Source organism: Dromiciops gliroides, chromosome 4 (assembly GCF_019393635.1).
Source record: "Dromiciops gliroides isolate mDroGli1 chromosome 4, mDroGli1.pri, whole genome shotgun sequence".
NCBI lineage: Eukaryota > Metazoa > Chordata > Mammalia > Microbiotheria > Microbiotheriidae > Dromiciops > Dromiciops gliroides.
This window is the reverse complement of record NC_057864.1, coordinates 423294912-423315798: the sequence shown is the minus strand read 5'-3', so window position 1 is coordinate 423315798 and position 20887 is coordinate 423294912. Positions and strand designations below refer to the sequence as shown.

General features: G+C 37.8%; 1 protein-coding gene across 2 annotated transcripts in view; it reads right to left on the bottom strand.

The window, feature by feature from the left end:
- The window catches only part of SNX7 (sorting nexin 7), a 125534-nt gene that overhangs the window by 64680 nt on the left and 39967 nt on the right, over nucleotides 1-20887 (bottom strand). For both annotated transcript variants that reach the window (XM_043964146.1, XM_043964145.1), the window contains exon 6: nucleotides 5432-5631. In XM_043964146.1, coding sequence (XP_043820081.1) covers nucleotides 5432-5631 — 200 coding nt within the window. The remainder of the gene's footprint in view (nucleotides 1-5431; nucleotides 5632-20887) is intronic.

The following is a 20887-nucleotide window of genomic DNA, read 5'->3' as shown; positions in this document are numbered from 1 at the left end:
TCTTACTTTTGTTGGGCATTCTGTGTATGCTGTACTGTGGTTACACTACTAATCTTCAATTATTTGAAGGACTGTCACATGGTAGAGAGGTGAGACCCATTCTGCTTGGCCACAGTAAGAAGAATGAGGAATGATGGGTGGATTTGGCAAAGAGATTAAAAATAGACTTGACATCAGGGAAAAACACTTGCTCACAATGACAGCTATTTAGAAGTGGAATGAGCTGCCTAAGGGTCTTCAAACAGAGACTCAATGATCATTGATTACATATGTTATGGTAGGGATTCCTCACTCCCTTTTCACATACTTCCTTGCTTACTCTTCTAAACTGTAGCACTGCCCTCCTTGCTCTCCCATGAACAAGCACACTGCTGACCTCCCTAGTTACCTTTAAGTCCCAATTAAAATCCCTTCTATTACTGGGAACTTTCCCAATAGCTCTTTGTTTTTGTTGTTGTTGTTGTTTGTTTTGTTAGGGTTTTTTTGCAGGGCAATAAGGGTTAAGTGACTTGCCCAGGGTCACACAGCTAATAAGTGTCAAGCACCTGAGGCCAACTTTGAATTCAGGTCCTCCTGAATCCAGGGCTGGTGCTTTATCCACTGTGCTACTAAGCTGCACCCCCCCCCCCACCCAGTAGCTCTTAATTTTAGTGTCTTCCCTCTGTTAATTGTTCCCTATTTATCCCATAGAGAGCAGCTAGGTGGCAAAGTGGACAGTGTGCCAGGCTCATCTGGCCTCGGACACTTGCTAGCTGTGTGACCCTGGGCCAGTCACTTAATCCTGTTTGCCTCAATATCCTCCTCTGGAATATGAGCTGGAGAAGGAAATAACAACCCACTCCAATATCTTTGCCATGAAATCCCTAAATGGAGTCAGAAAGAATCCAACACAACTCACAACAAGAAGAAAACCCATCTTCTACATGAAGACCTTCCCAACCCCACTGAATTCTAGTACCTTGTCTCTCTTAATCATATCCTTTATGAGAGGGAAAGAGAGAGAGAGGGGGAAAGAGAGAGAGAGCGAGCTTGCTTTTACATTGTTGTTTTGTTCTTCCTTTTCTAAAAGAACCACTGACATCTCAGATGTCTTGACTTGCACATGAATTGAATTTAAACAGTCAGAGTTGCACAAAGTCGTCAACCTCACTCTCCCATGCAGAGTCACTGAAGTCCAATGGTAGGACAAAAGTCAAGAAGACTGGTGAAAACCAAGAATGCAGTCGATGACCTTAGCATCTTTGATGTCTGGCCAAGTTCTAAGTAATCCACAGAACCTGCATCCACCATCTTTATAGTAAACAAGTTGTTCTCATCCACCCATTCCAACAGAGGAAGTCTTCACATGTTTGGGGTAGACATCCCCTTAAGTCATGGGGTTTGAGGACTGTCAGCTACCCTCAAGCTGGTTTAGCCTGTCTGCCAAGATTTTACCAGGGTGTGGCTGCTGTGCATGGTTACAGCTTCTAGGAGCCATAGGTGAGAAGTGAGTGACAGATACCAAAGGGGGATAAGTAGCCTTGAAAAAAGCTCAGCAAACCCTCACACTAGAGGTGCTAATCTTTGAACACCCCACATACCCGTTTGTTACAGATGTGTTTGCTTGTTGACTCTCTTTAGACCATCAGTTCCTTGAGGTCAGGCACTTAATACCTGATTTTTTTTTTCTAGGGAGGCAAATTGGGGTTAAGTGACTTTCCCAGGGTCACACAGCTAGTAAGTGTTAAGTGTCTCAGGCCAGATTTGAACTCAGGTACTCCAGGGCTGGTGCTCTATCCACTGCTCCATCTAGCTGCCCCCATGATGTTTTTTAACAGACTGGTATGGACTAGACAAAGCGAGCACTGAGATCCTTCATATTCTAAAATTCTGTGAGCCTAAAGGATATTTATGGAAAAGGTCAATTTGAAACTTGGTGAAGAGTCACTAAAGAACCACCCTAGAGAAATCAGTAGGGCTTATAGGCTGTGCTATATTCTATATTAATCAAATTCCATTATTCTTTGCTTGTAGAGGAGTGGAGAACAGATCTCCCATTGGGAGCCATCTAAAGAGAATAAAAGAAGTCAAGAATCTAGAACCTCCAGCAACTAATATAACCAGAAGCTAGAATTTACAGTTTTAAGGAAGAAAGTAATTTAAAAACCTTAGGGAAAGTTTTATTTCTTCCTTAGAAATGTCTGAATGATGACTCATGAGAGAATAAACCTAGAGAAGGAGGTGGATCAAGTAACCTCAGATTAGTTTAGATCAGATATCTTCATTTTGTAAACTACTTTCAGTAAACTTTTGTAGGCTAGGGTTTTGTTTTGTCTTGTTTTTTGAGGAATAGGGGTTGACTGTTTTTCACTTTTAGCAGTATTCTCTAAAATATAATCTAGTCTTATTTTGTTGTATTTAAGAAGAAAAGTATTTTTCCCATACAAAAGTAAGGTTAAACAGAAGAGCATACCCCTGGAGGGTTATTGGGTGGTGCTGATGGTAACAGCCACATAATAGCAACTCGGTTCCAAAGAACTGGGGTGCTAGAGCAGAGAAAGTGAGAATCTAGGAAGAAAAGCATCAGAGCCAGAGATAGGTATGAGTTCCTTACTTGAGCAATTCCCTCATCTGACCTTTGGGAAAGTGGCTAATTTTTGACCATTTAAAAAGCTATATTGTTAAGGTGGTTCTAGTCAATCCACAAAAATGGATTGTATAATTGTATAATATATATATAATATATATATAATTGTATAAGTCTAAAGTTAACTTCCAGTGTTAACAAAAATATAACTTGTGGAATGCTTATGCCAAGCTTTGTGGCATTGAAAGCAAATCAAAAGTGAACAAAAAAAAAAAACCCTATTAAATAATAACACGAAATTATCTCTCCCTCTACATCCTCTAAAAAATATGCTCAGGTTTCCTTTGTTTTCAAAATCATACCAAACAAAACAAAAACAAACAAAACAAACAAACAAACAAATCCATTGCTTTAGGCATGTTACTTTCCCCTTCTCCCTCACCACCCAACTTCTCCCTTTCACCACCAAATATCTAAAAAGAAGGGTGGACACTAATTGTCTCCATTTCCTCCTTAACCCTTTACAATCTGGTTTCCCCTTCTACCACTATACTGAAACTCTGAAACTCTTCACCCCAAAGTCACCATTTATAAATGAATTGCCAAGTTCAACAGGATCAGCACAGAGTCCAACACATAGTAGGCACTCAATAAAGTATAAAAGGAATAAGAATAATAAGAATAGCTGACATTTATAAATAGCTTTTAAGATTTGTAAAAAAAGTTTACATGTATTATCTCACTTGATAATCAGAACAAACCTGTGAGGTAGAGATACTATTACTAGTCTCATTTTTCAGATGAGGAAACTGAGACTGAGAGAGGTAACAGAGGGTCACAGAATTAATATGCATCTTGGCCAAGATTTGAACCCAGGTCTTCCTGACTTCTAGTAAAGTGATCTAGTGACTGTGTTACCTAGCTGTCTGTTAACCAATTGGTTGAGACCAGCTCAGGTGAAATGTCTTCCATAAATCATGAATCACAATAACTGAAGAATTTGAGAGCTGGAAGGGATGTCAGTAACCATCTAGCCCAACCTACACATGAAAGGAATTACATTATAACACATCTTTCCATGACCATCCCAGCTAGGGCAATCCTTGAATTTCCTCTGCTAGTCTGTTTGAATTCACTTATTCACTTATTCACAAATCATATTCTAACTTGTATTCTAGTTATTCACATATTTCTATGAAATTAGAATGGAAGAAGTTGAAGTTAAATTATTTGTTGATGTTTAGTCATTTTTCAGTCATGTCCAACTCTTCATGACCCCTTTTGTTTTTAATCAGGCCTCTGATTTCATCTGTGTAGCGAGACAGAAGTAGTAAGGAATTCCTTATACTAATAGAGATATGCTTCTTCTCCCTGACTTATTTTCTTAGAGAGTTTTCTGGAGCCCTGAGAAGATAAGTGATTTGTCCAGGATCAAAAATCATTATATGTCAAAGGTGAAGTTGAACTCAGGTCTTACTCTGAGGTTACCTCTCAATCCACTAAGCTTCCTTTAAGTCTATATCATGTGTGATGCTGTAAAAGAACCTTGAATTTGACATCAAAGAAACTGGGATGGAACCCTGGCTCTGATACTGTGTGACCAGAGATAGATCATTTTATGTCTCTGTACCTCAGTTTCCTGACCTACAAAAAGGGGGGGGGTAGTAGATTAAGTAAGCGCTACAATTATTCCAATTCTAAATCCTATCATAGTTTTCAATAGTATAAAATACAAAAGTAAATCTGGACCTCCTATATTTTTTTTCAACTGCAAAATGAAGTTGTTAACCAAAGTGATATCAAAATTCCATCCTGCTCTTTTTGTTGTTCAGTCATTTTTTGCTCTTCTTAGTTGTGTCTGATTCTTCATTACCCCACTTGAGGTTTTCTTGGAAGATATACTGTAGTGTTTTGACATTTCCTTCTCCACCTCATTTTTCAGATGAGGAAACTGAAGCAAGTAGGGTTAAGTGACTTGTCCAGGGTCACACAACTAGTAAGTGTCTGAGGTCAGATTTGAACTCAGGTCTGGCTGACTCCAGGCCCAGAACTCTATCCACTGTGCCACCTAGCTGCTTGCCATCCCGCTCTAGAATCCCATAAAATGGAGGCTAGTCTGGGAGCCAAACAATTTTCCACTATTCAATTGTCTATAGAACAGGCACAATAAGCAAAGTAGGAATTTTTCTGCTCAACTGAACTGGAGTGATTGGGCCATGTGCACAGCATTTCTGCTATGAGTCAGTAAATACACAAGTAAATGAAGAAACAAATGAAAGAGGAGATACTTATGAACAACAGTGGCTACAAAGAAGCACCTAACATTCAGTCAAGAAAGGAAAGAATCTTGACTTTCTCTATTTTCTTTACTCAAAAGTTTCAGCCTCTCTGCATCACCCCAAAAAAATGAGGATTGGGCAGTAGATGGAAAGAACCAACTCAATTTAATTTGAGAAACAACACACTGTAGGTTTTTGGTGAATATTTTGAAATCCAAGGAATGTCCCTTAAAATTCATGTGAAACATACCAAAGGAGTCTCTGCCTGGAGAGGAAGGATTCCTTAAACTGCTGACCCTCTGGTGAAGCCTAGGGACCCCTTCTGTGAATAATGGTTTTTAAATGCACAAAATACTTAGTATTACAAAGGAAACCAATTGCACTGAAATCTAGTTGTCAAAAAAGAAAGACAGAGAGACAGAAAGAGGGACAGGGAGAAAGAAAGAGATATGGAGAAAGAAAGGAAGGAAGGAAGGAAGAATCTTGGACTCCAGGTTTAGAGACTGGCTATTCTTCAATAATTACTTCTTGTTTGTTTCTTTGTTATATTCACTACTAAAAAAAAAATAAACTAAGGTAAACTTACCATTAATATTTCACTATAAAGAACATATTCATGTACAACTGGAAGCAGTGTCTCAGAAAGGTCAAATATCCGTTTTTCAGTGGCCTTACAGCACTTGTCAATGCAGCTGGCCACACCTTTCAGGGAGTCAACCAGATCCTCTTCAGATGCTGACCACAAGGTGTAGATTGGTCCATATTCCTTCATTTCCTCAAAATACTCTGAAGAAGCACAGACACAAACCAAAATTCAAAAAGACATATATAATTTCTTAGTAAACACCGTGACTGAATAGAAGCTGTTAAAAAATTACTGCTCAGGCACAACATTTGAACACAAAGCCTTTCCTGATTCCTCCAACAATACTTTATGCTAGCTAGCACATTAGAGAAAGTGCTGGGCCTAGAATAAGGAAAACCTGGTTCAAATCCTGCCTCAGGTAGTCTTTTATTTTTTTTTGGGGGGGGGGGATGAGGATTAAGTGATTTGCTCAGGGTCATACAGCTAGTAAGTGTCAAGTGTCTGAGGATGGATTTGAACTCAGGTCCTCCTGAATCCAGGGCCAGTGCTTTATCCACTGCACCACCTAGCTACCCCTACTTTCAGGTAGACATTTACTAGCTGTGTGACCTCCAGGCAGATCACTTGACCACAATGACCCTCAAGATTCCTCAATTGTAAAATGGGGGGTGGAAAAGCACCTACCTCCCAGGGTTGTTGTGAGGATCAAATAAGATAATATTTATAAAGCATTAAAGCTAATGCTTGATGTATAATAGGTGCTTAATTTTTTTTCTTTTCCTCTTTACTTCCTTCCTTTCTTCCCTCTCTCCTTCCTTCCTTGAATATTTGCTAGAAAACTGAAGCATCATTCAATACATTTTGTTTTCATTCTAAAAAAAAGCATACTTTGGGGGCATTTCCTTTATATACAAGGCATTCTGATACATACTTGGAATACAAAGATGAAAGAGAATAGGTTACTTGCCCTTTAAAAGTTTACAATCTAGGGGGCAGCTAGGTGGCACAGTAGATAAAGCACTGGCCCTGGATTCAGGAGGACCTGAGTTCAAATGCGACCTCAGACACTTGACATTTACTAGTTGTGTGACCCTGGGCAAGTCACTTAACTCTCATTGCCCCACCAAAAAAAAAAAAAATGAAAAGTTTGCAATCTACCGAGATTTGGTGAGTTGTGTGGAGGAATAGGGTAAAGATAAGTATATACGTAGATAAGTATAATATTTAAACATATGGTAAAAGGCAGGGGGGTAGGGAACTATCCAGACAAAGAATTCTAAGAAAATGTGTACAGGAAATTTGTCTGGAAGCAGACTATATGAATAAAATAAATATGAAATTAGAATGGAAGGAGTTGAAGTTAAATTGTTGTTGTTTAGTCATTTTTTCAGTCACGTCCAACTCTTCATGACCCCATTTCGGATTTTCTTGACAGAGATACTAAAGTGGTTTGTCATTTCCTTTTCCAGCTCATTTTACAGATGAGGAAACTGAAGTGAAAAGGATTAAGTGACTTGCCCATGGTCACAATGCTAATTTCTGAGGCTATATTTGAACTCAGGAAGGAGTCTTCCTGACTCCAGGCCCAACACTCTATCCACTGCACAAAATTGCTCCCCTGAAACCAAATGATGGCTGGCTTTAAATGCCAGACTAAGAAACTTGTATGTTATCCCATAAGCAACAGGGATCTACTAAAAACAACAACAACAACAACAACAAAGTCTAAGCATGCATTTATCTCACTCTTATGAATTGAGGTAATATAGTTTTTTAAGTAAATATTTTAGTTAATTTTTATGATAAGCATTAAGGTAAGAAATGCTATTGCAAAACTGTGATGGATGATTAACTGGACCCATTTTATTCCAATCAATATTAACCAGTTTGATATGATTCTGTAGGGGTAGTTATTATAAGTTCTGATAGTAGTCCTTAGAGCTGTGAAATGCAGATTATAAATTCATTTGCTGAATCATAGGAAACTAACTAGAGGACCTTTGTCCTAGTTTTTTCTTGTTATGGTGACCAAACCCAGTGTGGCAGAGGTGACTTGATGACATGGAAAATCAATCCTCCAGGTATTCTTGTTGCCCCTTGGTCCTTTGTCATCCCTCTATTACCCAACATGGGGAAATAACCATCAGCACTTGGCCAATGAGGGACCCTGGTTGCCAGCCTGTGCTCTGCCTTTCTACCAGCCCAGGTGTGTGCTCATCAGTTTAGTAGGACTTCCTGAAAAGTCAAGATAAATCTGTCAAGGTCTGCTCATTAGCTCGTTTGTCAACCAATGGGATTCTGTATTTTGTGCAGACCCTCCTGGAGGGTAATGGGCAAGGTCTATCTATCAATAAGACTATATTTTTGTTCTGTGCCACCTGTATTATCTGAGTATAAAGCACTATAAAACTGAGGCCTTGGAGCAAAGGGCCCCTCAGATCATGAGGAAGATCTGAGGTTCACTGCATTAGGGGGGACGTGGACCCATTCAGAAAGTGCCATTGAGTCAGGGCTCAGCCTCAGTTTCTTTTCTGGTAGGTTAGAAAATTTCAGTATCCAACCAACTAGAGAGACAACCTTGGAAGCAATAAGACAAGGATTCCAATACTGCCTCTAACACATACTGCCTATGTGTTCTTTGTGTCACTTGATTTTTGAGTTCCCTAGACAAGTGGTGTCACATTCATATAGAAATGGGACCTCTAATCCATATGTAAGGATCCCTCTAGGCAGAATACTGATTTTGTTTTTAAATTCTTGTATTATTTATGTTTTATTGTATTTTTAATTATTTTGTTAAATATCTCCCAATTACATTGAAATCTGGTTTCAGTCCTCAGGAGTATTACAAGACTCACTCATATGGCAGGCTGTATGTTTCACACTTCTTCCCTAGACAATAATTAAACAATAGGTTGAAGAACAAGTGCTGATCCATATGCTTTATCTGTACAGGATGGTTCTGTACCAAGAATTCCCTTACCCATGAAACCACAGGCTCAGAAGCACCTCTCTCCCCATTCCCAAAATGAAAAACAGCTATATAAATAAAGATATTAATTATTTAAAAATTAAGTAAACCATTTTTTCCATTAACCTATAGATTCAGGCAAGTTAAAATGTAAAGGGTCAAAATAAAAACATCTAATTTAAAAACATACTGTAAGCAAAAAAGAGTACAACGAAGCTGGGGAAGCTAGGTGATGTAGTAGATAAAGCACCGACCCTGGATTCAGGAGTACCTGAGTTCAAATCCGGCCTCAGACACTTGACACTTAACTAGCTGTGTGACCCTGGGCAAGTCACTTAACCCTCACTGCCCTACAAAAAAGAAAGAAAGGAAGGAAGGAAGGAAGGAAGGAAGGAAGGAAGGAAGGAAGGAAGGAAGGAAGGAAGGAAGGAAGGAAGGAAGGAAGGAAGGAAGGAAGGAAGGAAGGAAGGAAGGAAGGAAGGAAGGGAGGGAGGGAGGGAGGGAGGGAGGGAGGGAGGGAGGGAGGGAGGGAGGAAGGAAGGAAGGAAGGAAGGAAGGAAGGAAGGAAGGAAGGAAGGAAGGAAGGAAGGAAGGAAGGAAGGAAGGAAGGAAGGAAGGAAGGAAGGAAGGAAGGAAGGAAGGAAGGAAGGAAGGAAGGAAGGAAGGAAGGAAGGAAGGAAGGAAGGAGAGAGTACAATGAAGCTAAGGATCTTTTTCATTCTGGCAGACACTTTTCTGGCAGACACTTTCCAAGATGCCCCACCACCACCACCATGATGATCTCCTTTGATGGCAACAAAATCAGGTTTCTATTCTTTGTTTTTTTTACCATCTAAACAAGCTAAAAGGGAAATGAAGAAGAGTCCTAAATGCCATAAGAATCAAAGAGGTGTCATAATACGATAGAAAAAGCAAAGGTTTGGAGTCAAGACCAGGGTTTGGAATAAACTTTACTACAGTAAAGTTTAACTTTGGACAAATCCCTTCCTTTCTTTGGGTCTGTTTCCTCATCTGTAAGATGAGAATGTGAAACTAGATGATCTTTAAAGGTAATGTTTTCAACTCCAAACTTACATTCTAAATATTTCAATGTTAAGGAAATAATTTTTAAAAAAGAAAGTTTAGGGTTTTTGTTGTTGTTGTTGTTGTTGTTGTTGTTTTTTTAGTGAGGTAATTGGGGTTAAGTGACTTTCCCAGGGTCACACAGCTAGTAAGTGTTAAGTGTCTGAAGCCGGATTTAAACTCAGGTCCTCCTGACTCCAGGGCCGGTGCTCTATCCACTGCACCACCTAGCTGCACCCTAAAAGAAAGTATTTTTAAACATACTTTTAAAAGATCCAACCATTCTGGAGAACAATTTAGAACTATGCCCAAAGGGCTATAGAATCGTGCATACCCTTTGATTCAACAATACCACTGCTAGGTTTATAACCCAAAGACATCCCCAAAAAGAGAAAAAGACCTATTTGTACCAAAATATTTATAGCTGTTTTTTTTGTGGTGGCTAAGAATTGGAAACCAAAGGAATGCCCATTAATTGGGGAATGGTTAAACAAGCTGTGGTATATGATGGTGATGGGATATTATTGTGCTATAAGAAATGACAAGGAGGATGACTTCAAAAAGGCCTAGAAAGACTTGTATGAAATGATGTAGAGTGAAATGAGCAGTACCAAGAGAACATTGTGCACAGAGACAACAATATTGTTTGATGAAGAACTGTGAATGACTTTGACTATTCTCAACAATACGATGATCCAAGACAATCCCAAAGGACTATTGATGAAACATGCTATACACCTCCAAAGAAAGCATGTTTCAGTCTGTTCCATCAATATCAATTCTATTTTTCACTTTCTTTCATTTTTCTAATCAAGTTTTCTTGTACAAAATGATAAATATGGTAATGTTTTACATAATCATACATGTATAACACATATCTGATTACTTGCCACCTCAGGGAGGAGAGAGGGGAGGGAGGGAAAGAGGGATAAAAATTGGAACCCAAAAGTATAAATAAAAACATTTATTATTTTTAAAAATATGTTAAAATATGAAATAATGACTTCTGAGCTACAATTTAACTCTCAGCCACATATTCAGTTGTCAGAGAAGAACCATGGGTCTTCCATTCCATCTACGTTTGGGTTTAATTGGACATTTGGTCCAAAGCATGTTCTCTTTAAGGTGATAATTCACTGACTTTTGTACCTTTGGATAGGAAATAATTACCCCTAGGTAGATTGCTTTAGTTAATGTACTCAGGGCAATTTTAAAAGCTTTATTAAAAAGCAATTTGAGATTTATGAAATTATTTTTAAATGAATGTTTAATTCCTTTAAAAAAATAATCCTCTCTATGGAGTATTCCCATGAAGATCCTAACTATATCAAAACCTAGTTGGAAATTAAAAAGAAAAAAAAAGATAAAACACTGACCCAGTATTGTTCAGTCATGTCCAACTTCTTGTGACCCCATTTGGGGTTTTCTTGGCAAACTTACTGGAGGAGTTTGTCATTTCTTTCTCCAGTCATTTTACAGATGGCAAAACTAAGACAAACAGGGTTTAGTTACTTGCTCAGGGTCACATAGCTAGTAAGTATCTGAGGCCAGATTTGAACCCTGGAAGATTAATTTTCCTGATTCCAAACCCAGTGCTCTAATTACTGTGCCACCTAGGTGCCCCACAATTCCTTTACAGAAAGCTGATTCCGAATGTTATCTTCAAGCATTGTCAAATGACGTATCACCAAACAGAGACAAGGGCAAGCTTTTTAATGTCAAGGAAATTTTTAGGGCATAACGAATAAATTTACCAATGTTCCAAATTAAATTTCTAAACACATATTCATTTACAAAGATGCAGTGGCTTCAGAATCCCAAGTAAAAATAAATATTTTCTTCAAAAATAAAGTTCACAAAGCATTATTCCCATGCTTCATCATGGCATCAGAGTGATCTTATATTTCCAAAGACAACCTCTACAGAATACAAAGTTTTAAAAAGTTCTAACATGTTAGAAAAGCTTTGAGTACTGGTGGAGCTTTCCTACAGTAAGTCTCCAGCAGGTTCTCTCGTGCTCTCTTTCATCAGGACTGTACAGTCCCACAAAAGATTATTTCCTGCTTGAGAGCCACCATAATTAAATATGGAAAGGCTCATCACAAATGTGTTGTCCCTTTAGTTATAAATTTACTGGCCTTTATTAGAACACTAGTCTCCAAAGAATTTAATTTGAAGATCACTCAAAAGGTAGTAGTGAGGTACATGGGGGAATGAGCAAACTGCTACACCTAAGGGGAAAAAATATATATATATATATATATATATATATATATATATATATATATATATATGAAAATCAATGTTTGATGGCAAGGAAATCATAAAAGAAATATACCCTGGTCACATAGACATACAGAGAGAGTAAGCAGGGGCAGCCAGGTGGCATAGTGGATAGAGCACCAGCCCTGGAGTTAGGAGGACCTGAGTTTAAATCGAGCTTCAGACACTTAACACTTACTGGGTGTGTGACCCTGGGCGAGTCACTTAACCCCAATTGCCTCACCAAAAAAAACCACAAAAAAACTACACCATCTTTTGGGGCAGCTAGGTGGCGCAGTGGATAAAGCACCAGCCCTGGAGTCAGGAGGTCCTGAGTTCAAATCCTGCCTCAGACACTTGACACTTACTAGCTGTGTGACCTTGGGCAAGTCACTTAACCCTCATTGCCCCACCCCCAAAAAACAAAACAAAACAAAACAAAACAAAAACAGAGAGAGTTAGCACTAATTCATACATAAACTATATTGCTGTTACCCTAGCAATATTAAGATAACTCATAAAAAGCACCTGTTATGTCAGGTGGACCCCTCGTTGCACATACAGTAGAACCTGAACATGAGTTTAAAAAGAGTGGTTATGATATAGATGGGTTGCAATTTGCATCATTGGAGTTAATACCAACATCGATGAGCTCACAGGTCCATTTTAATATTTGGATATAATTCAAATTGTAACAGATGCATGGACTGACCAAAGGGTGGCAGTATTAAATAATTACTCCATTGAATGCCCACATTCTAAATAAACAAGATGTGATTTTGAAGTTACCAAGGCTCTGCCTCCCTCCATGTTATTCTCTCCTTCCATCTTTGACTATGTCACCCTTTTCCTTCCACATATTTCTGTTCTTGCTTTCCACTTCTCATCAATACTCCCTCCCTCTAAAATAAATAAGGAATGTAGCATTTATAAAGCACTTTAAGGTTGGCAAACCATTTTATTTGTTATTTAATTTGATTAATATGAAAATGTAGTAAGTTTTTATCTGTATAATTAGTTAACATTATATTCTCTATTCTAAATTATAAAGCATCTAGGTGGCACACTTTTCACAAAACACACAGCCACAAAACAGTTAAAATTGCCCATCACTGTGGCAAGTAATTAATTTTGGTGGGGATAGGAGGATTCAATAGTTTGCTGAACAAATTAAATGCCTATGAAAAATTGCAGGAGAATAATTTACTAAGAGGTTTTGTAATCACTTTAGAATTACACAGCTATATATGCAAAAAAAAATCAATGAGTTAATTGTATGTCACTTTAATCATTAAAACAGGTCAGAAGGACCTCTGCTTGGCAAAACTTCTTGGTAACAAGATTTGTTCATGTTTTTCTATGTACTTGAAAGTAATAATACTTTGTTGTTGGTTTGGGTGGGTGTGTTGGGTTTTTTTTAATGCTTGAAAATTTAGCATTATCACACACAAATCAAATCACTCTTTCCTTAGGTGGAATATGATAGCTATCTTGAAGTATCTGAAAAGTTGTCATGGGGGAGAAAGGAACTGGACTTTCTTTCTGACCCCAAAGAACAAAAGTAGGAATAATGGGTAGAAATTTCAGAGAATCAGATTTGTGCCAAAAGGAAAAGAAAAAAAAACACAACAAATAAAACAAACAAAAAAGAACCCTTCCTGAGGGGATGCTAGGTGGCACAGTGGATAAAACACTGGCCCTGAATTCACAAGGACCTGCGTTCAAATCCAGCCTCACACACTTGACATTAGCTGTCACCCTGGGCAAGTCACTTAACTCTCACTGCCCTGTAAAAAACAAAACAAAACAAAACAAAACAAAAAACCTTTCCTAACAATTAGAGCAATCTAAAATTGGAACAAGCTGTCCCAGGGAGTAATGAGTACTGCCAAGTAATGGACTTCATCAAGTAAGGATGAATGACCATCATCAAGATAGGCTGTACAGGTACAGGCTAGGCCAGATATGGTGAATGTCTTTGAAATGACTAAAGTCATCGACAAGAATTGTTCCTCTTTACTTTTATGTGTTTTACATTTTCTACATTCATCATATCAGCTTTCGCACTCAGGTCAAGGCCCCTTTCCTTGGCTAAAGAATGTCTGAATTTTTCCCAGTCTCTGACCATGAAATAGTTTGTCTCTTTGTCAAGGCAAACCCCTCTACATCTAAATTTGATCTCATCTTCTCTAATCCCTTCCAGTAGATTTCAACCTCAATCATCATCTCCCCTTGCCTCAGGAACTTTCAACTTCTCCCTATCTACTCAAGAATTCTCTACTGTTTTCAAACAGGTCCTTGTCTCCCTCATTAAAATTGGATATTAGATCATAAATCTCCCCTACTTAACCTTTCCCTTAATTTATCTCCCAGACTAGTAAATGGAAGAAGCTTCTGGTTTTCTAGTTAGAGCTTTTATTGTATGGTAGTCACAAGGTGATGTTGATTAGAAGGATAGGAAAGTAGAAATACAATACAAATCATCTTAAATCTAGGCTTAGTCTATATTCTGTATAAAACTCACCAAAACCCAAGGCCACCTTTGGGGAGAGAGAGAGAGAGAGAGAGAGACCCAGTCAAGCGCGTGCTGTTAACCAAGAGCCGGGCCGAGTCGAACTCCAGTCAGTGTCTGTCTGTGTAGCGCAGCCAGGAGACCAGAGGAGCAGGAAAAAAAAGGACCCACTTCCGTTCTCTCCTTGCCTTTTAAGCTCGCACCCCGGAAGTTGAGTGCTCAGCAGGCAATCTGGCATGTGTCGCAGGCGGACTGGTGTGCGTAGCTCATGCTGTTGGTCTCCTCCCCAAAAGGGTGGTCCTAAAAAAAACTGGCGTCTCTCCATTATCTAACCGACTGTTAAAACTTTTTACCACCCTTGGCTAAAGAATGTCTGAATTTTTCCCAGTCTCTGACCATGAAATAGTTTGTCTCTTTGTCAAGGCAAACCCCTCTACATCTAAATTTAATCTCATCTTCTCTAATCTCTTCCAGTAGATTTCAACCTCAATCATCATCTCTCCTTGCCTCAGGAACTTTCAACTTCTCCCTATCTACTCAAGAATTCTCTACTGTTTTCAAACATGTCCTTGTCTCCCTCATGTTAAAACAAACAAAAACCCTCACAGGATCCTGCTATCCCTTAAAAGAACTATCATCATGTATATCTGTCTTCTTTCTCAGTCAAACTCCAAGCGGGGAATAAAAGCTGCTTAACTCCACACTCACTGCCTTTACTTCCTTTCCTCTCACTCTCTTCTTAACTTTCTACAGTCTATCTTCTGACCTCATCACTCACCTGAAACCGTTCTCTCCAAAGATTTCAACAATCACTTAACTACCAAATCTAATGGCTTGTTCTCAGTCCACATCCTTCTTGGCAGAGCTGTTGCATTGCAATCAGTCATCAAGCATTATTAAGCACTTCTTGTGTGCCAGGCATTGTGCTAAGCACCAAGGACATATTTTTATGTGAGTGATAAATACAACAATACCCACAACAAAGCTCTGTAGTGTTCATGGAAGGCAATCTCACATGAGGCATGAGCACTAACAGAATTTGAATTAAGTATTGAAAGAAATAAAGGAAACCAGGAGGTAAAGAGGAGAGGGATAGAGCATTCCAGGCATGAGGCATAGCCAGGGAAAAGGCTTAGGCTCAAGAGATGAACTGTCATGTTTGAGGAAAAGTAAGGAGGCCACTATTGCTGGATCACAGATTATACAGAGAGGAGTAAAATGTACTAAGAAAGGTAGGATGGCATCCATTCGTGAAGGGCTTTGAAAGCCAAACAGAGGAATTTATATTTGATACTGAATGTATCAAATGTAACATAAATGTAAAATAAAATGTAACAGGGAGCTGTTAGAATTCAATGGGTAGGAGGGTGAAATACAGAGACTCGTCCTTTAGGGAGACCACTTCAGTAGCTAAGTGGAGAATAAACTGGAGTCTGGAGAAATCTGAAGGAGAATAACCAGAAGATTATTGCAATAGTCTAGGCATGAGAGGATGAAAGCCTATTCCTGATTATTGGATAGAGAAAGGGAGAAAAGTTATGGTACAAGACATGTTATAAAGGTGGATATATAGGGGCAGGTAGGTGGCGCAGTGGATAGAGCACTGGCCCTGGATTCAGGAGGACCTGAGTTCAAATCTGACCTCAGACACTTGACACTTACTAGCTGTGTGACCCTGGGCAAGTCACTTAACCCCAACTGCCTCACCAAAAAATAAAATAAAATAAAATAAAATAAAGGGGGATATATGGAAAGAATGTAAGAAGAGACTCAAAAATAACACCAAAGCTGCACCCTTGTGGTTGGGAGGATGATGGTGTCCTCCACAGTAATAAGAGGGTTGGTGTGAAGGGGATAAGATGATGAGTCTGAACCAGTGTGGTGGCTGTATGAGTAAAAGAAAGGGAATAATGTGAGAGACATCATGAAGGTAGAAACAACAGCACTTGACAAAAGCATGGATGTGTACAGTGAGTGCAGGTGAGAAGTAGATGATAATAAGATTGTGAGCCTAGGTGCCCACAATGTATTTGACATTGTTGACAAAACTATCTTCCCGGATACTTTCTCCTCAATAAGTTTTAATGATACTCTTCTCCCTTGGTTCTTATCTTACCTGTCTGACTGCTCTTTCTCTGTCTCCTTAGTTGGCTAATCATATATCACACTCCCAACCAATGGATGTTGGTGTTCCCCTAAATTTTGTCCTAGGCCTTTTTCTCTCTACATTCTCCCCTTGATAACCTCATCAGTTTCTGTGTGTGTGTATAGATATATACAATGCATGTATACATGTAAATATGTGTATCATATATATATTATATTTGTACATGTACAACACATATGCATAAGTACAATTGTATACTCATTTGTGTATATGTACATACACATGTATATACATATGTATGTATAAAGTATGGCATATAGTATTACTTAATTATTGTTGTTTAATGGAATTATTGATAAAATGCCTTTTGTTATACTATAGTTATTTAGATATTATAACATGTTGTTAATTTAACTTTACTTTGGTTGTGCTTATCTATAAATAATTTTGCTAGGGGAAAGCTTCAGGTGTAACTTGAGTTTTATTTTTATATTTTATGTTATAATAACATATAATACAGAATTATATTGTAAATTCTTAACCTACACTTCAATTTAATTCCATAAACATTTATTAAGTACCCACTCGGTACAAAGTTCTGTACTAGGTGCTACAGACATAAAGATAAAAATGAAAATGTCCCTGCCCTCAAGGACTTTACATTCTAAAAGAGGGAGAGGATTCAATATATAGTCAAAATTGGTAATGCTACTATTATTACTATGACTTCTAAAGTAATACTACTAGTAATTACTATTGGGAAAACTGAGGAAGGAGAGGCATAGTAGAGGAACAGTCAATTTAAAGTAGGAAGAGGTGGGACCGATTTCTTTACTCCACTACATATGACACTAGGTTATAATCATATACTAAAATCATTCCGAATGTTACTATGCTCATTTATAATATTAGTTTAATGATATTTTCATTATTTAGTCACAGGATTATTGTGATGAGCCACTCATATGAAATAAATAATGTAATATTTTACATTAATTATCATACAGGCAACATTTTTCCCCTGAGTAGAATTTGTATATTCATTATTTTCTAAAGAATTTTCTATTTATGGCTGAAAGGGCCATCAGAGTCCAACCTCCCTATTTTGAAATGAGCAAACGGGAACCAAATTCCCACAAGTAATGAGGGGGTAAAAGCAGCCTGCCATCCCCATTCCTCAGACTCCAAATCCCTACACTGCACTGAAGCCTGAAAAGAAAATGAAGCTAATGATGTGAAGAAGAGGAGTCTGATAAAGCCAGAAACTGGTGATCGACAATGACAGGGAGCCTATCTTTCACTTTCGTGCCCATTTATCCTGGCTATCACCACAGCCATATAGTGTTCTTCACAGAGGAGCCACTCTTCAAGTGTTTTTTGATGGACTAAGTTTTTAAATAAGAGCTTTAAGGCAAAAAAAAAAACCAAACAAACAAAAAACATCTAATCCTTAGTAAAAAAAAAATGCAAGTTTTTCTTCAATTAAAAAAAAATTACCTTAAAAAAAAAAAAGGAAAAAAATCAGTGACAGTTCTAATAGGGTTCCACAGCAGATAATGGGGCACATCAAACATGATCTCCATAAGCACCTCACTTAATGATCTACAATGGAAAGAGCTAAGGGTCAAAGATTAGCAAGTTCACTTTATCTTGCTGAATAATAATAAAAATAAAAATAACACTAATAACAACAGCTAGTATTTCTATAGGGCTTTAACATTTGCAAAGTGATTTCCATGTGATTAATATTTCTTTTGAGCCGGAGCAGCTAGGTGGCACAGTGGATAAAGCACTGGCCCTGGATTCAGGAGGAACTGAGTTCAAAGCCGGCCTCAGACACTTAACACTTACTAGCTGTGTGACCCTGGGCAAGTCACTTAACCCCCATTGCCTCTCAAAAAAACAAAACAAAAAAATATTTCTTTTGAGCCTCTCAGTAACTGCATGAGGCAGATGCTATCGTTATCCTATTTATAGATCAGGAAACTAAGGCAGAGAGATAAGTGACTTGCCCAGGTTCACAAAGCTAGTGACTGAGGCATAATTGGTAGGATGAAATAAGGTAACATGGGCATTGTGTTTATTTTTTACCATAAAATGCTAAAAAGAAAAAATGTTCATTATAATTTCAATTTCAGAAACATTCTGAAACTCGTACTTCTAAAGATGCTCATAATTTAAAGTGGGATACATTAAGCTGAAAAAAATTAAAATCTCTTTCATTTGAATATGAAATAACCTATGCAGGCTGAATGGACCATCTGGGACAACAATTTCCCAGAGCTACAAAGGACAATAATCTCATCATTTTAAAAGAAATCTAGTTTCACACTCTAAAGACAAAGAATGCCCTTAAGTTTTGGATAGTGGCACTCTAATATGTTATATTTTACATAAACTTGAAAATCGGATAATATTCTCACTATACATTTGAATTCAAATTTACAAGATCTATCCCAACAACCAGTTTTCCTAGAAAACATCTTGATAAACAGTACAGCTTTCAAGGGATTATTTAAAACAGCTACCTGGGGCACATTTAAATTCTATAAATCCTTTAAGTATTGTCAAGGGATCCTAGGGAGCTTTCTGTAAGGCCATTCCATCTATGCATCAAGAATCTACATAAAAGACACATTAATAGAACATGAAAGAAAATGGCCCAATAATATAAATAGGAATAAACTAAGAAAGATTGAGAGAGTACTTTCTAAGTAATTTTACTTAGCAGTATAGCACCATAAAATACCAGTGTATTGAGAAGGAAATGAGTAAGGAGGAAGGTAGAAATGACAGGATCATAGATTTAGAACCAGAAGGATGCTGAAGACACTTGCATACACAGATTCTAAACAGAGCTAGGATTTGAACCCAAGTTCTGTGACTTGTCCCTTGAATTTGTGTCTCACCAGCACCTTACCCGACCGACCGAAGATCTTATCTTGATAAGGCACATTTCACCATTGTTGTTGTTCAATCTTTTCAGTCATGTCTAACTTTTTGTGATTCCATTTGGGGTTTTCTTGGCAAAAATACTGGAGTGATTTGTCATTTCTTTCGCCAGTGTTTCACTATTACTAGTCTTGTGTCTCTTAAGAGAATACCAAACATATTCCTAACAGGTATATATTACTAGGACACAGTTCTCTGAGGAAAATGCTATTTATGACAATGCACAAATATAAAACAGATCAATATTTGATGATTCAAATATCTTAAGGATTCTTCACGTCACAAAAGACTCAGAAAGTGTTCTTTTAAAATAGGAAGCTTACCAGTCCATGTAAAATGACTTCATTTGAAAAAAAATATACATAACATTTCAGGAACAGAAAAGTAAGACCCACTTATAAACTATGCTTTTTCTCATTGATCAAAGTGTTTTCTTTTCTTTACCCCTATAACTCCACTGAGTAAGATATTATGTTTCCATTGAACATGTATAAAATGGGGAAATTTAAACTCTGTGAGAGATGAGCTTTTCCTGCCTTGGTAAAGCAAGGCAGAATTCTAGATTATGTGCCATGTCCACAAATTACTTCCCAGGACCAAGAGTGGAAAGGAATGAGAAAATATTAAAACTCCATTCTTTTTCTTTACCTTCAATTTGGGAGACTGCTTTATGTCACTGTCATAATATAAGGGTATCCCCCAAAGTCTTAGTAGTTCAATGTTAAGTAGCTTCAAACCACAGTAAGATATTTGTAGCACCCTACAATATTATCTTTTCCTCCTACACATTTACACATCTTGGTCTCCAAATTAACCCCCATCTCCCACACATACACCCTTTGAGAAGAAGGACCAAGTATTATTTATCACTGCATCTTCCACATTGCCAACCACAGTGCCTTGCATATTTTAGATTCTCCACAAATATATGCTGAATTGAACTGGTGTTAGTGAAGAGATTCACTCAATTTCTCCTTATAAAAAAAGAAAATTATGCTTTTGCCTGTCCAAAGAAGTAGCACTGGAGTGAATCTTAAATTCCAAAGTTGAACACATTTTTAAAAGATAGGAAAATGGAATAGAAAAAAATGAGAGAAAGAGGAAGAAAACCCATTTCCAAGAACTCATAAATAAACATCTTTCTGTGATTGGGTCCCCTGAATCAGGGCACTGTCCAAGTAATTACTGGAAGATATGATGATTTCCACCTGGAAATTCAAAGTTCATTATATCTCATTTCCTTTAACTAAAATTCATTGGAGCACAGATTTAGAGTTAGAAGAGACCTACCTCAGAGGCCACCTAATTCAACTGCCTCATTTTATGGATATGTAAATGGAAGTTTAAGAGGATAAATGACTTGCCCAAGATGGCACTGGGATTCAAAGATTTGAACCTAAGTCCTTTGACTCCAAAGTCAATCCTCTTACCACACTGCCTCCTCAAGATTCAGGGAATACAGAGGCAAAAAATGCAACATTCTTGGTGCTCAAGAAATTTATATGGCAAGGGCAAAAAGGGTAAATGGGAAGGGCAACATTTATAGATAAGTGAAATACAAAATTGTGTTTGCATGTGTCTGTGTCTGTG